Source organism: Lycium ferocissimum, chromosome 5 (assembly GCF_029784015.1).
Source record: "Lycium ferocissimum isolate CSIRO_LF1 chromosome 5, AGI_CSIRO_Lferr_CH_V1, whole genome shotgun sequence".
Classification (NCBI taxonomy): domain Eukaryota; kingdom Viridiplantae; phylum Streptophyta; class Magnoliopsida; order Solanales; family Solanaceae; genus Lycium; species Lycium ferocissimum.
The window spans coordinates 31,207,810-31,223,345 of NC_081346.1; the positions used below are offsets into that span (position 1 = coordinate 31,207,810).

Below are 15,536 nucleotides of genomic sequence, written 5' to 3' on the forward strand. Positions count from 1 at the left end.
CGGATCTGAGATCTGAAATCGTTCAGATCTGAGATCGTCCTATCAGACTCCGCCGTCGTCGTAATGATAGAAAATTTTGGTATTCTGTTGCTTATTTGATTTCTTATTCCCAAGTTATTAACGTTGGAGTTTATGGTTAATTTGTACCATTACTTGATAAAAGAGTTATTCGAAGTAAATGTTTCTAGTCATCCATTGTGATGCTTGATTAGCAGGTCCGTAGTAATCTGGTACGTGTGGATTGCCTAGGTGAAATTGCCCTTTGACGGAGGGATCATTCAGATCTGAGCTTCTTCCGGTCACGTTCCGATGACAAGTGGGGTGGCGGAGGGATTGTATTGTATTCATTTTGTTATTTCTTAGATTGTATTCAATTTGTTATTTTCTTGTATTCGATTTTTGAGTGTATTAGTTAATTTTTTAGTGTATCTTTGTATTCAGTTTTTTAGTATATTTGGTTAATTTGTTAGTGTATCTATTTTTTTGTATTTAATATTTTAGTGTATATATTACAGCTGAATCTACTTTTTTGTATTTATGTTATTCGAATACAATCGAACTTAAAATACAATATTTTTTGTATTTATGTTGTTTGAATAAAATCGATTTTTAAATATAATAAATTAAATACAATCTAAAATAAAATGTAAAAGTAGTTACAAATGAATATAGATGAGTTGAATACATTTGACGTGAATACAACTGAGTTAAATACAACAAAAAGAATTTTTGAATACATTTTTGCTCGTTGTATTCATGAATACCGTTTTATGAATACCGCGGAAAAAATAGCTATGCCATGTAAATATTAAAACTTTAGTTATGGCAAATTTTAAACCCCAAAAGTGTACTCATTTATGTAAAATCTCCATAATTTTTGCCCCTCAAATTGGTGGTCTTTAATTTTTGTCCTTCGCCTAATACTATGAGGTTTGGGGTTCGAATCTCGATTCAGTAAAAAAAAAGAGTCAATTTCACTGGCAAAGTTTTGTAGCAAAGTTAGGCCTATTCGGGCCAAAGTAAAGCCTTAAAATAGAGTTTTGCAAAATTTCAATTGAGTATAAAAAAATAAAAAAACCTTTTGCCTTAATGCAAAATTCTACCTTGCCTTCAGGCATATGGAAAAACTCTGCCCAATCAGGCAGAGTTTGACTGCAAACTCTACCTTAAGAGTTTTGCTAAGATGGCAAAACTCTACTTTGCAATTTGTATTTTAAATTTTTGACCGAGCGAGGATTCAAATTCTAAACCAAAGGGTTCTAGCGAAGAACAAAAATTAAAGATCACCAATTTGAGGGACAAAAATTAAAGAGCATCCCCGAATAAGGACAATCGCAGAAATTGTCCACCTGGAAAAGCCGATCCCTAGGCCCAAAATCAGTCGACCCGATAGAATAGAATTAAATTTGAAAACAAAAAGCAGCAACCCCTAAATTCAAAAACAGAAAGGCATTGAAATCTCCATTTTCCCGCCTAAGTACACAGTCCAAAAAGCCCCCGCCCCCCCGGGCCCCCCCCCCCCACACACACACAAATAGGCTAGATTTATAATTCCACATTTTCAAACAAAAAAACTTCGTCCTTTAGACCAATTTCTTGGGTTTTGATCTCCAAAGCCCTCTTTTTTACTTTCATTTCTAGGGTTTTGATTTTCTCTCAGTAACCAACCATGCATATCAAAGAAATTTGCTTAGAAGGGTTCAAATCCTATGCAACAAGAACAGTCGTCTCGGGTTTCGACCCGTTTTTCAATGCCATAACCGGTTTGAACGGGTCTGGTAAATCCAACATTTTGGACTCAATTTGCTTTGTTTTAGGGATTACCAATTTGCAACAGGTTAGGGCTTCTAATCTACAAGAGTTAGTGTATAAGCAAGGCCAAGCTGGAATTACTAAAGCTACGGTGTCCGTTGTGTTTGATAATTCGGATCGTAGTCGAAGTCCTTTGGGATATGAAGATTGTTCTGAGATTACTGTTACCCGTCAGGTGCAATACATTTTCTTTTATTCTGTTTCGGGAAAATATGTATAATTAGCTAAATGGGGTTCATCATTGTGAAAATCTTCATTTTGAAGTTGAATCAGATGTTTCAATTAGCTAAAGGGGTTCAAAATTTTGCCTTTAGAATGGTATTGGTTTAGTATATGTGGCTGATTATGAATACTTAGGGTATATGTGACATGAAGGTGTATCTCTTATTTATTTTCTAGTGTTTAAATAAGCAGAAAATACTATCACAAAAACATCAACAACATACCCGGTATAATCCTAGAAAGTGGAGTTTGGGGAGGGTAGAGTGTACACAGACCTTACCCCTACCTTGGAAGGTAGAGAGGCTGTTTCCGAAAACATCTGTATATAATCTAGGCAGACACTATTGAGGTTGGCATGGGGGTAGGCGTGTGGGGGTGGTGGGGACGGGGGCTATGGGGTTTGGAGGTGGGGGCGGGGTGTGTTGGGAGGGTGGGTATTAGACAGTTAGTGTGGAATGATCCTTATGGAACTTGGTTTCCCCACTTCCCCTAGGGAAGTCATTTTCCTCATTTTAAGGAACTTGTTTTTCTAGAGAAAATGTTTTTCAAAAATTTTGACCAACCAAACATGGGAAAATTGGGAAACATTTTCCAGAAAATGTATCAAACACACCCTTATTGTTGAAAGAGTTCCCTGGACATATCAAGCAGAAATAAACAGTTTTTCAATTGGTGCAAACCAAAGATTGAGCTTGTATCTTGATTGCAAAAAGAATGGATGCACTTCTTTTATTATTTGTTCTTGTTTAGTGAATTTCAGATAATGTAAAGGCAGGCAGCTCGATTACATGACTTATTACAGGGTTTTTTACAGGATATTAGGGCTTCTATTATACACATTGTAATATGAACCACCCGTCTTTCCCCCTTTTTCTCTCTCTTTATCAGGCAGAACTATGGTTATAGGTGAAAACTCCTACAATGAGTCACTTTTACTATATGATATCTGTCAGTAGGTAGTATTTCTATGTTAAATAGAAGATAGCAAGATCCAACTTGGAATTGATTGGTTAGATTTTAACTTATGGAAAAGCCAAGGATCTTGCTTTTCCCCTTATCTTTTAATTCCTAATCCATTTGAAACCAATTACTACTTTGTCATACAATGCAGTCAAAGACTGAAATTCGTTTTCTACTCATCCTTTCTAAATATCTGCTTTTATTTGTTACTCTATTGTGAAATTATTAATTGATCATATATGTGCAGATTGTGGTTGGTGGAAGGAACAAATATTTGATCAACGGGCACCTTGCACAGCCAAGTCGGGTTCAGAATCTTTTTCACTCTGTGCAGCTAAATGTAAACAATCCGCATTTTCTTATTATGCAAGGGCGCATTACAAAAGTCTTGAACATGAAACCTCCTGAAATCTTGTCTATGCTTGAAGAAGCTGCTGGTACAAGAATGTACGAGACAAAGAAAGAAGCTGCATTGAAAACTCTTGAAAAGAAACAAAGTAAAGTTGATGAGATTGACAAGCTCTTAGATCAGGAAATTCTTCCTGCTTTGGAGAAGCTGAGGAAAGAGAGGATGCAGTATATGCAATGGGCGAATGGAAATGCAGAATTGGACAGACTTAAACGGTTTTGCGTTGCCTATGAGTATGTTCAAGCTGAAAAAATTATGGCTGATGCAGTACAAGGTTTAGAAGGTATGAAGTCTAAGATAACTGAAATTGATAGTAACGTGGGTAAGATGCACGAAGAGATACAGGAAATGGAAAAGAGAGCATCAGAATTGCAAGCTGAGAAAGACGCGAATATGGGTGGGGAGATAAAGCTTTTGACTGAGAAGGTTGACGCTCTATCATGTGATCTGGTGAAGGAAACATCTGTCTTAAAAAATCAAGAGGATATTTTAAAGACTGAGAAAAAGAATTGTGTGAAGGTCAGAGCTTCATATTTTCCAGCCTTGCCTTTCCCTAATTCTCCCTTTTCCCTCCCAGAGATTTCACTTTCTTAAGCTCCGTTGTTGTTATGTCCCTTGGATTATAAAAAATGATGAACTGATGTTGCAGATTGGAAAAAATCTCGAAGAATTGAAGCAATCCGCAGAAGAAAAGGCTGCTGCTGTAAGAAAGGCTGAAGAAGGAGCATCAGACGTCAAGAAAAGAGCTGAGGAGCTTTCTATGAGTCTTGAAGCGCATGAAAAGGAGTACCAGGTGAGCATACAAGATTTTTGTGGGGATCACTGCACAATCCCTATCATATATCTATCAGCTGATCTCAATTCTCTTATAGGGTGTGTTGGCTGGTAAAAGTAGTGGGAATGAGGAGAAATGCCTCGAAGAACAACTAGCCGACGCCAAAGTAGAAGTTGGAAATGCTGAAACGGAACTGAAACAGTTGCAAACAAAAATAAACCATTGTGAAAAAGAGCTAAAAGGGAAGAAAACTCAGCTATTATCAAAGCGTGAAGAAGCTGCTGCAGTGGAAAATGAGCTTAGCAATGGGAAGAAACAAGTGGAAAAACTTCAGAAAGCTTTGGAAGCTCTTTCATACAAAGAGGAGCAGATGGATTTATTACAAAATGTACGTCTCTCTTGATGATGCCCCCTCAAATCCAAAATATTCATACATTTAAAAAAAAAAAATGTTTATGCTTTTCTTGTTGTTGATTGATGCTGTCTCTTAAATCAGGATCGTGCCATTGAAGTAGAGGCTATACAAAAGTTAAGAGATGAAATACGTGTTCTTTCCTCTCGTCTGGCCAATATTGACTTCACATATAGTGACCCAGTGAAGAATTTTAATAGATCAAAGGTGAAAGGTGTAGTTGCGAAACTCATTAAAGTGAAGGATAGTTCTGCAATGACTGCGCTAGAGGTTTGTGGATTACATTTATTATGATATTTTTCTTTAGTTGTCTGATAGTTTAATCCTGTAAGGCTTTACTACAGCTGAGTAGTATGTTGGTTGTGGCATTATAGTATTAATCTTCTGCAGGTAGCTGCTGGAGGGAAGTTGTTTAATATTGTGGTAGACACAGAAGATACAGGAAAACAACTTCTACAAAAGGGCGGTCTTAGGAAGAGAGTGACTATTATACCCTTAAACAAAATTCAAACTCATCCTGTTCCACCAAAACATCAAAACGCTGCTGCTAGACTGGTAAGTTGCTGCAATTTTCATGATATATAAAGGCCATTAGTTGGTGCTTTTATTAGAACACAAGTGTTTATTTTACAGGTCGGAAAGGGCAATGCTGAAGTGGCAATTTCTCTAGTTGGATATGATGAAGAACTCAAAGTATGCCTCTACTCTGCCAGTAACTCTTTGTTTCTGATGTTTGCAGATTTATAACACAAAATTCTAAGTATGATGCCAAGTTTGTGATATCTCATTATCGATTTGGCTCCTCTGGTTTCTCACTTGGAAAGTTTGGATTCATCTGTTTCGTGCCTAATTTTCAGTGCTGTGTCAATTACAGAGTGCAATGGAGTACGTATTTGGTTCAACGTTTGTTTGCAAAACTATTGATGCGGCACGAGAGGTAAGGTGTCAAATGTAATATTTGCAATGTTGATAATTTTATATTATAGTATTTCTCATTGTCCTTTGTGTTTTTAATCTGCTAACAAGTATACAAGACTGCAGAAAATTATGTACTACTGACTTTTCATATCTGTTGGAAGTTAAGAGAATTGATGATGTTATACATGTCTTGATTTATTGAATTAAGGTGGAAAATATAGAGAATACTTCATAATATTTTTCAGAATACCATAGGAACTCAATAATTTAGTTTGTTAAATTTACTTGCCTTGTTATTAGTAGAGTTGCTGCTTGCCATTAATGTTGTTGAAGGGCTGGTTGAGGTGCGCGTTAGTCCTGAAGCTTGATGCTACACAAGTTGGACACATCTTTTCGCTAAGTCAGCGTTTTAGCGCAGATGCAATGCACACTTCAATGCCCATTGACTCTTTCTTAACAAAGAAAACATAATATAGTTGGCAAGATGAATGTGTCAGTGATGAGAATAAGTAGAAGTTTAATATAAGAAAGCTAGTCACTATGAATCAGAAACTTGAAATTACACTGTTACATCTGAATTAGAAATTTAAAATAAATTTTGAACTCGATTGACATGGTGTTTACTTCATATTCCAATTAAAATGAAGTTTTTGAATCCTTTAGTTTATATGATTGTTGTTTGAACTTAATCACTTACATAATACACACACAAATATAACTATACTCCCAATATGTATATTTATATGCGTGTGTGTAGTTATTTTGTTTCTTTAATCTGTGCCTTTTTCACTGAAACTTGTTGCTAGTTGCACTTAAAAGTTCAGTAGACACTTAGCTCTTTTTTGAGCTTCTTTTGATAACAATGCTTGAGATATTATATGTAATCCGAGACTCCTATAAAGAGCTTTTCTTGCACATTATTACTCAAATAAGTTAGTAAGAGCTAAAATTCAGAAAGTGTTCTCTCTTATCTCATGCTATCAAAGTCTCTTATATTTTGACATAGTAACAAAGCCTCTATGATCTTGGTAGAGATTTAAGTAGCTTTTGTTCACTGATGAGTGGCCGCTTAAGTAGGAAATTTAATTGAAAATTTAAGTAGGAAAATATTTGCACCATAAATACTCTGTATTTAGTAGCAAACATTACTTACCTTGTAAGTAGAAGGCATCCATATTGTATATAATTTAAACCTCCTATAAAGAAGCACTTCTTGTACATTGTTATTTTACACAATGTCAGTGCCCAGGGGAATGCTTTTATTTTCAGTTAAGGGTTCTGTTCAGTTTTCTTTTCTTATTTTCTTGTTGGCTGATTAGGCTTGTTGGTTTGAATTTGCTTGTTAGGAGGGACAAGGTTTTTATCGAATACAGGTTCTGCCTGACTGAACACTTTTGGTTTTACATCAGAATCCTGTTTTCTGGTTGTGCTGTTAGTGGTTGTGGAACATTACAGTAGCTTGTATCACATAATATCATCATAATTTTTTTTTTTTTTTGATAATCATAACATCATCATAAATTTAGATGAACAGAAGCTGAGATCTCAGTATCTATATGATTTTTTTCATCTAAACTAAATTCATCCATACGCTTAGCATGTCTTGCAACTCTCAAAAGTCAAATGTATTTATCTATTCAGACTGTATTTGTTGAGTTATGTATTTGGTCAAACTATGCCTTGTAACATAGCAGGGATGGTGGACTGATAACCTGAAAAAAGAAGACAAAAAGGATGACCCTAGCATATTAAAATTGGGGCACTAAGCAATTGTATACAATGCCAGAAATGCCAAATTTGCCCCTCATATTTGGTTTTGGACTCAAAATTGTTCCTATTCTTTCACGAGGAGTACTAGTAGTCTTCTTGTTTGCGAAATAGGTCCATATTTAGTTCTCCCTTAGCTAACAGTTAACTTTTAATAGATTCCAGCTCACTTGCTGCTCAAAATTCTAACAAAACCTAATTTTTGCATCACTTCTTCAATCCACTCCGAAATACCCTCTTGGGAATTCACACATTCTTGGTTCTAAAGACCAAGAACTTTGAAATGCAATCAACATCTCACAACTAAAAATTGGTAGTTTTTTTTTAGAACAACACGTTATGCGTAATCACGATTTGGAAATTTCAAATCCTCTATGAGTGAACTTTCAAATTTCATTTCTCCAGAACAAGCAGCTGGAAGTGCAAGTTGTGTCGATTATGTATTGGCTTCTTCAATTTTCATGGCGATGAAGTGCCGGAAAACGTAAAAAAACAGAGGTGACAATAAGGTGGAATCGTGGATTTGTTCTTCACACTATAGAAAAGAAAAGAAAAGAACGATCATTACCTACTCTAGAGCTTGAAAAAGTATAAATATTATACTAATTACGTGGCTCATAACAACAAAGGAGAGGAGATTATTAGTTTTTCTTTTTTTTTCCAATCATCCTATGTTTTCCATGATTTTCATCGCAGAAATAGAAAAGAAAAAAAAAGTAAGTAAGCTTTAAGTTTAATTTCTTGAAGTTCTGTATATGATAGTTCTTTTCTTTTTTTCCTCTGAAGTCCTTAATTATATTCTAGTCACATCCTGCTCATGCGACACCAAATTGCTGGAGTGCTGCAAGTTGATTAGGGGAGAAGCTAAAGAGCACCAGTTCAACAAATAAGGAGGAGTTTTAGTACTCCATGTGAAAGAATAAGGATTAACTTCAATCTTAGCCCAAATATGATGGAGTATTTTGGGCCTTTTTCTCTATAAAAAAGACTTTATTAGCTTTATGCAATGAGTTGTGCATAACTTGTTTTAGTACACCTTCATGGTACTCCCTGCCATCTGATCTGTATTTTATGAAATGAATTATAGGTTGCTTTTAGTCGGGAAGTTGGAATACCCAGCGTGACACTTGAAGGTGATATTTTTCAGCCTAGTGGACTTTTAACTGGTGGTAGTCGAAGGTAAGTGATCATCTGCTGCTTCATATGGTAAATTTTTTTTTTTTTTGTTTTTTTTTTTTTAATGAAAATAACACTCAAATCTCTAATGTTTTGAGGACTGTAGTACTATACATTTCATGATGACATGTGAAATTTCAAATGCACCAAAAACTTTTTTCCAGGGGCGGTGGTGATTTATTGAGACAACTTCATGCTTTGGCAGAGGCAGAATCAAAACTTTCATTTCATCAAAAGCGTCTTTCCGAAATCGATGCCAAGGTTGGTCAATCTATATTCTTCCTATCATGTGCACACCAGAAAATAGTCATACATACTTTTGGGTTGGGGAAAGGGATAAGTCAGAATTTAGGTGAATTTCAAGGACATGATGTTGGGTAGCCGTGTAGTTCGTTAGTTTCAATTAATAAAATGGACGTTGGGCCTAACTCAACTCCAAAAGCTAGTTCTTAAAATGAGGATTGCCTAAATCATATAAGGAGATATCAGTCCATTCATCAACAAATGTGGACCACTTAACACCCTGGGCTTGTTTAACGTGGACAACATAATATGAGGATCCAACTTGGGGTAAACCAAGAAAAGATAGAGAGGATGGGTTTCGCTCTGATATCGGGTTAAGAAATGGACCTTGGACCTAACTCAACTCCAAGAGCTAGCTCATGAGGTGAGGATTGCCCAAGACCATATAAGGAGACTATCCCATTCTTCATTCAATGTGAAACACTTACCATCTTTTTTCATTAGCTATTGCTTCAATCCCCTTAATAAAGAACTAGCTGGACAGTATGTGACGAAGTAAGTTTCAATAACTGTATCATATATGGCGATTCTTTTTAGTGATCAGTCTGGCAGCGTAGAATCAAATACCGGATACAAGCTTGAGATACATCATCTGACCCTTAATCTTTTTTTAAACTTTTATAGGGGATAAGTTGGGCCATATTTGGTTCATTTGTGGATTTAACTTCTGTTGTTTGTGCTATTCAGATTAATCAGCTCATTCCCCTTCAAAGAAAATTCAAAGACCTGAAGGCTCAGTTGGAACTTGCATCATATGATCTGTCATTGTCCCAGAGCAGGGCTGAACAAAATGAGCATCACAAGGTTGTCCACCTTATTCTATTCAGTGACATTCTTTAATAGATGGAGAGTGATATTTCTTTTTCCTTGGCATTTTGTTATATCTTGTATGGACTTCTCTATTTCCCCTTCAACGATAAGCGTATTGATGCTTGTAATCTCTTGCATTTTTTATTGTGCCTGTAGCTTGGTGAACTTGTAAAAAAGATAGAGCAGGAGCTTGGAGAAGCAAAATCTGGCGTCGAAGAGAAAAAACTTGTCTACGAAAGCTGTCTGGCCAAAGTATCATGTCTTGAAAAGTCAATTCATGATCATGCTGGTAATAGGGAGACCAGACTGAAAGATCTAGAAAAAAAGGTTAAGACTATAAAAAGTCAGATGCAGTCTGCACTGAAGGACCTAAAGGTAGGTTTTTGATGTTTCCACTTTCCAGCACTTGCGGAAGTGATAAGCACTAGGAGTAAATTGCTAGAATGATTTCTGTTATGAATGTCCATATTAAAACAATAGCATCACTTCTTGGTTTCTCTTATCCTCTTAGTAGTCTTTATTATTTTAAAAATATAACTGATAAAGAAAATAACTAGAAAGCTAATGATTGGAAAGTTACAGTCCTCAAACTCAAGTAACCAACCTCTCAGCATCACAATCTTTTTTTTGTCACTTTGTTGCTACTTTATGATGATTGATAGGTTTATGGTTTTAATTTTATGCTTTGTATTGCTTGTAGAATTAAAGTTCTTGTAGCACCTAAGCATTCTCCAGCTTCTTACAACAACGTGCCTCAAACCCAATCTAGCTGGGTTCAGCTATATGAATCCTTGTTATTGATGTTGCTCCATTCGCCTCTTCTTAGTGAGAAAATAATAGAAATTGAACAGAAGATAATGAATGCTAATGTATATCTGAAAATTTTGAAATGTCATACTGAGTTAAAATAGTGCAGTGGGACAATATATATCATTCATGTAACCCAGAGGTATTTCCTGAATCTGTCGCCCGCTAGACGTATCTTTGTTTACAGTTTATTAGTTCTGAAGGCCTTTTAATTAGCCTATTGTGATTTGTTTTCTACAGTATGATTTTCATCTGAATGGCCGAAGAAAATGACAATGTCCTTACCAATTTGGGAATTTAGTCGAGTGGATGAGGCTCTCCTAGGACTGACATACTTTATTTCACATTGTTAACACCTCTGTCATACATAGTTTGGCTGCTGCAAATGAAGATTTTCTGATCTGTTAATTTCTAATGACATGATTGTTAATTCTTCAAGGGGCATGACAATGAAAGGGAGAGACTTATAATGGAGATGGAAGCTGTCAAACAGGAACATGCATCCCTTGAGAGTCAGTTAGTTTCTCTGAACAAACAGATTGAGGATCTTGCATCTGAAGTGGATTCCCAAAAGGCAAAGGTGATTTTTGCAAAGAAACATACACATAACAGAAGAGTTGCTTTTGTTGCTAAACTAAAATGAAGAACATTAATATTTATTTGCGATTTTGTTAACTTTCTCTGTGAGTTTTCTTGACTTTCTCTTGCAGGTTGCTTCTTTGAAAGATAATCAAGGCCTGGTCCAATCAGAACTTAACTCAGCTCGTCTGAAGATGAAGGAATGTGATTCTCAAATCTCAAGTATTCTCAAGGAGCAGCAGCGACTTCAGAATAAAATTAGCGAGACCAATCTTGAGAAGAAGAGAATGGAAAATGAGGTTTACGGACAGATTATCGTTGTGTGCTTGTTCTTCTTCTTGATGTCTTTTATGGGAAACTAACTTCTTTCATCCTAACCTCGCTACAGGTGAAGCGCATGGAGATGGACCAAAAAGATTGCTCCTTGAAAGTTGAGAAATTAATAGAAAAACATGCCTGGATTGCGTCTGAGAAGCAACTGTTTGGAAGAAGTGGTACTGATTATGATTTTGGATCTCGTGATCCTCGTAATGCAAGGGAAACTTTTGAAAAGCTTCAAGCTGATCAGTCAGGGTGAGAATCTTCTAGTTTAGTTCAAAAATATTATGCAATGTTGCAGAACATTCTGTTTCTTCCCAAACAACAGCAGTTAGCATGTGGACTTTGTCTAATCACACTGCTATGTTTATCTCTCCTTATACCTTTCCATTTTATGTTGAAGGCTTGAGAAAAGGGTCAATAAGAAGGTTATGTCGATGTTTGAAAAAGCTGAAGACGAGTACAATGACTTGATGTCAAAGAAGAACATTATTGAGGTTGGTATAATAATGTAACTAGATATTTTCCCGCTGTTATGTATTTTACTTATCCTCTGTTATTGCAGAATGACAAATCAAAAATTAAAAAGGTGATTGAAGAGCTTGATGAGAAGAAGAAGGAAACACTTAAAGTTACTTGGGAAAAAGTTAACAGGTATCATATTCGTTCATTCTGTGATGATAACCTGTCATAAAATCTACCAATTTGGCATATATTTGTATTTTGTCTTGAATGGAAGAAGAATAAACATTATTCTTCAGATTCTACAAAATTTCACTTTGATATTTCCTACCTCTTCAGAGATTTTGGATCCATATTTTCTACTTTGTTACCTGGTACCATGGCAAAGTTAGAACCTCCTGAAGGAGGTAGCTTCTTAGATGGCTTGGAGGTTCGTGTTGCATTTGGAGCAGTTTGGAAACAATCATTATCTGAGCTTAGTGGTGGGCAGAGATCTCTACTTGCACTCTCTCTCATTCTGGCTTTGCTTCTTTTCAAGCCAGCCCCACTTTATATCCTGGACGAGGTACTGAGAATTTCTTAAAGTAACATGCTCTGAGATTTATTCAATGAAGAAAGAGTATTTGATCATTAATCATATGACTTCTCATAAGATGCTAAGTAATGTCAGTGACAAGCTCCAGATTCCTGAAGTGTGTGCTGCATATTACTATTTTGGCAGAGTACATTATGTAGTTTTATGGCAGTGGCCAGTGGCTATTATGATGCAATTAATGAAGGAATTTGTATCTGTGAATTGTAGGAAAACATCTTTTGTTGCTGTGACAGAAACATTTATTTGAAAAAACAACTGAAAGCACCAATGTGATGTTCATTCGTTTTCCTCTTGTATATTTTTAATTGCAAGTAGCATAGAGCAGAAGAAGCTAAGATTGACAAGGTTGGCTCATAAGGCATGTGTTGTCATCCATGCGCTCTATATTTGAGATAATATTTGATGTTTATCAAACTAGAAATTCATAGTTCCACTGGAACATTCGAAGTACTTGATACCGGTCTATTAATAATATTATTCCATATAACTTCCAAAAATTCCAAAATTTTGAATTCACCCTCTCTGACATGGGCAGTGAGGATTCTGATAGCTAACATCAACTTGTTTGAGATTGAGGCATAGTTGCTGTTGCTACAACAAAATACATATTTAATTTGATATTTACTCTGTCGAATATTCCATGAATAACCTGAAAATTTTCTTCCACCACTACTGCTATTATACAAAAAGTTAAATTAGCATCTCCTCCTTTGTACCTGTCAAATGGTGTCACATAAAAGTGGGATGGAGTTAGTATTTAAGGCTAGAGACTGCGGTAAAATGAAGTTTCCTTTGAAGTCCATCTGCATGTCCTATTCACTTGAAATTTTAACAACTGCTGCATATTTATGTAATGAATTTTAAATATGCATAATCAATATTGATCTATTGATAGTTAGATTTGCCGAACCTTATGACCGATTCTTACTTACCTACCTACAAACTTTGTTAGTAATTTGCATCTTTCACCTGCGTTGCTTGGCAGGTTGATGCAGCTCTTGACTTAAGTCACACACAGAACATCGGAAGAATGATCAAGAGTCATTTTCCACATTCTCAGGTTCACTAGTTTATCATGATTGAATTTTGACATATGCAATGTGATCTTTTGAGAAATTTTTTTGGTCTGGAGAGGAACAAATAACGTCAGTGACTTACTTTTCTAGAAAAGTTAATTGTTTTACAGTTGTGAATGTTCATAACATGATTATCTAGTGGCTAACAATTGAAGAGAACTCCGGCATAAATAGTTGTCAGATGAAAAATGTGAACTGTTGTGCAGCTTTTGCTAACCTTCATTTTTTGATTTTGTTATTTTGGATTCTGCAGTTTATTGTTGTATCTTTGAAAGAGGGTATGTTTAACAATGCCAATGTTCTCTTCCGAACAAAATTTGTGGATGGCGTCTCAACAGTGCAGAGAACAGTTGCAGCTAAAAACAAGTGATTTCACGAAATGGTGAGACTGTAATTTTGCTTGCAGTAAATTCAGTTTCATGTTAGGTTTCTGTTCAAAGTTCTCTTTATGATGTATAAATACTCCTATTTGCTCTTACATGTTTCTGCACTTTATTTGCAGATGCTCGGGGGCATGTGTATAAGTTCTGGTTTCCCTCCAATGTGTAGTAAATCTCACCCCAATACATTCTAATTATCTTGTCTAACACCTTCCTTTTCCTGCATAAGTAGCATCTGCGACTACTTTTTGGCTTATTTCTGTATTATTTAATTTTGCCGGGGGCATTTTATTTGTGTAAGAACTATTAGCTTGGTGCAGTAAGCCCATAACTCCTCGTTGTGACTTGAGCATGACATGCTAGTGCTATCAAAATGCACACATGCTCTACGCCTTGGAATATTGCAGCATAATTAGCTTGCAGAAATTTGAAGTCAATTGTAATATTGTATCTGGTCATGAAAGTGTTATGAGGTAATTTAGTTGTTTGTAGGTTAGTTGCTGCAAACTTCCTAGCAAAGAAACCACTGAGTACGTCTTTTAAGGGTAAACTGGCATCTGTTGTATGGTCAGCTTTAGCAGAGGCTATAGGAAATAAGTTTTCAGATTCCCAACCTGAGAATGATGTTGCAGTGGCAGAATACCAGAAGCATGAACTAGACCTATATAACCATTTGAGTTGTGACATAGGCTCGAAGACATGTCAATAAAATTAGTGGATACCTGGAAGAGAAGAGTTTCTATTTTGTGCCTTTGAAAAGACTAACTGGAATGATAAAAGGGGTAGAGAAGTGATACTGGAGTGATGTGTTAGATACCTTCTTTGATGAAAGACAAGTTCTGCATAATGGCTGAAAGACCTGTAATGTTCTAATGGAGTGAATACTGAGTCTTTAAAGTCTTAACATATTTACAAATGGAAGTTGCACCTATGCAAATATAAAGATAGATGTGAGGCCATTCAGGATACAAAATGATCACATTCGATAGAAAGTTTAATTTGCACACATTGAATAAACTAAAAGGTCGTCAAAGATGATTTGATCATATCTTACATCGACCTCTAGATGTACTTGTTTGTAGGTGTGAAATCTTGGTGATCGAAGGTATTAAAAGAGAGAGTTATATACGATTATGGGGAAGGATGTTAGTTCAAAAGACGTATCTCTTGGTATCCTTGCAGACACAGGAGAAAACACGGAACAATGGAAAAATAAATAAATCTATGTATGTGATAATAATAATAATAATAGTAGTTGGTATCAAATTATATACATGTTAGCATGTGTGTCTTAGGTTTGATATTTCTTAGGAGTTTTTTAATTTTATTAGAGATTTACAGGTCAGTAAAATATATAGTGAACTTTTTGTCCTTTTCTTTGTACATTTTTAATTGTGTTATATAATATTGAATTAGGAAGAATTTAAATGGAGTAATATGGACGATGAAAATTTATTTAGCTGATCCCTACTTAATTAGGAAGGTTCAATTATTGTTATTGTAGAACCATAACTTGAGGATAAAATTGTATATGTAAACGAAGTTTGTGGCAAAATTATCTCACAATCCTCATTGTTAATCAACCATTCATAACTTTAAGGGTACAATGAAAATTTTATTTTCTACCACCAAAAGTTGTAGTGAAGTGATAAATATCAACATATTAAAATGTGTTTTCTGGTTGAGTCTTAGGATGAGCCTTAAAGCGAGGTGCAGTAAAAACTCACCAAGGTATACCGGTGGTAGCCCAAAGAA

General features: G+C 35.5%; 1 protein-coding gene across 2 annotated transcripts; it reads left to right on the forward strand.

The window, feature by feature from the left end:
• Positions 1-1,537: 1,537 nt before the first annotated feature.
• Positions 1,538-14,170, forward strand: LOC132056697 (structural maintenance of chromosomes protein 2-1). 2 transcript variants are annotated; one of them, XR_009414894.1, is made up of 21 exons: positions 1,538-1,987; positions 3,242-3,922; positions 4,053-4,196; positions 4,276-4,566; positions 4,675-4,860; positions 4,981-5,145; positions 5,224-5,283; positions 5,465-5,527; positions 8,363-8,454; positions 8,616-8,712; positions 9,442-9,558; positions 9,721-9,939; positions 10,811-10,951; positions 11,082-11,249; positions 11,339-11,523; positions 11,672-11,765; positions 11,834-11,922; positions 12,070-12,295; positions 13,311-13,385; positions 13,655-13,822; positions 13,904-14,170. XR_009414894.1 is itself a non-coding variant. In XM_059449000.1 (21 exons), the coding sequence occupies exons 1-20, from the start codon at positions 1,670-1,672 to the stop codon at positions 13,769-13,771; spliced, it is 3,528 nt and encodes a 1,175-aa protein (XP_059304983.1). In that variant the 5' UTR covers positions 1,538-1,669; the 3' UTR covers positions 13,772-13,783; positions 13,904-14,170. The 2 variants fall into 2 exon arrangements, 1 of the variants encoding a protein (XP_059304983.1); XM_059449000.1 differs by having other exon boundaries at positions 13,655-13,783.
• Positions 14,171-15,536: the final 1,366 nt, after the last annotated feature.

Excerpts from the sequence above, each read along its gene's own strand:
- LOC132056697 (XM_059449000.1), top strand. The coding sequence starts at position 1,670 with ATGCATATCAAAGAAATTTGCTTAGAAGGGTTCAAATCCTATGCAACA. Across the intron at positions 8,713-9,441 it reads TTTCCGAAATCGATGCCAAG|ATTAATCAGCTCATTCCCCT; the intron begins GTTGGTCAATCT and ends TGTGCTATTCAG. Across the intron at positions 11,923-12,069 it reads ACTTGGGAAAAAGTTAACAG|AGATTTTGGATCCATATTTT; the intron begins GTATCATATTCG and ends CTACCTCTTCAG.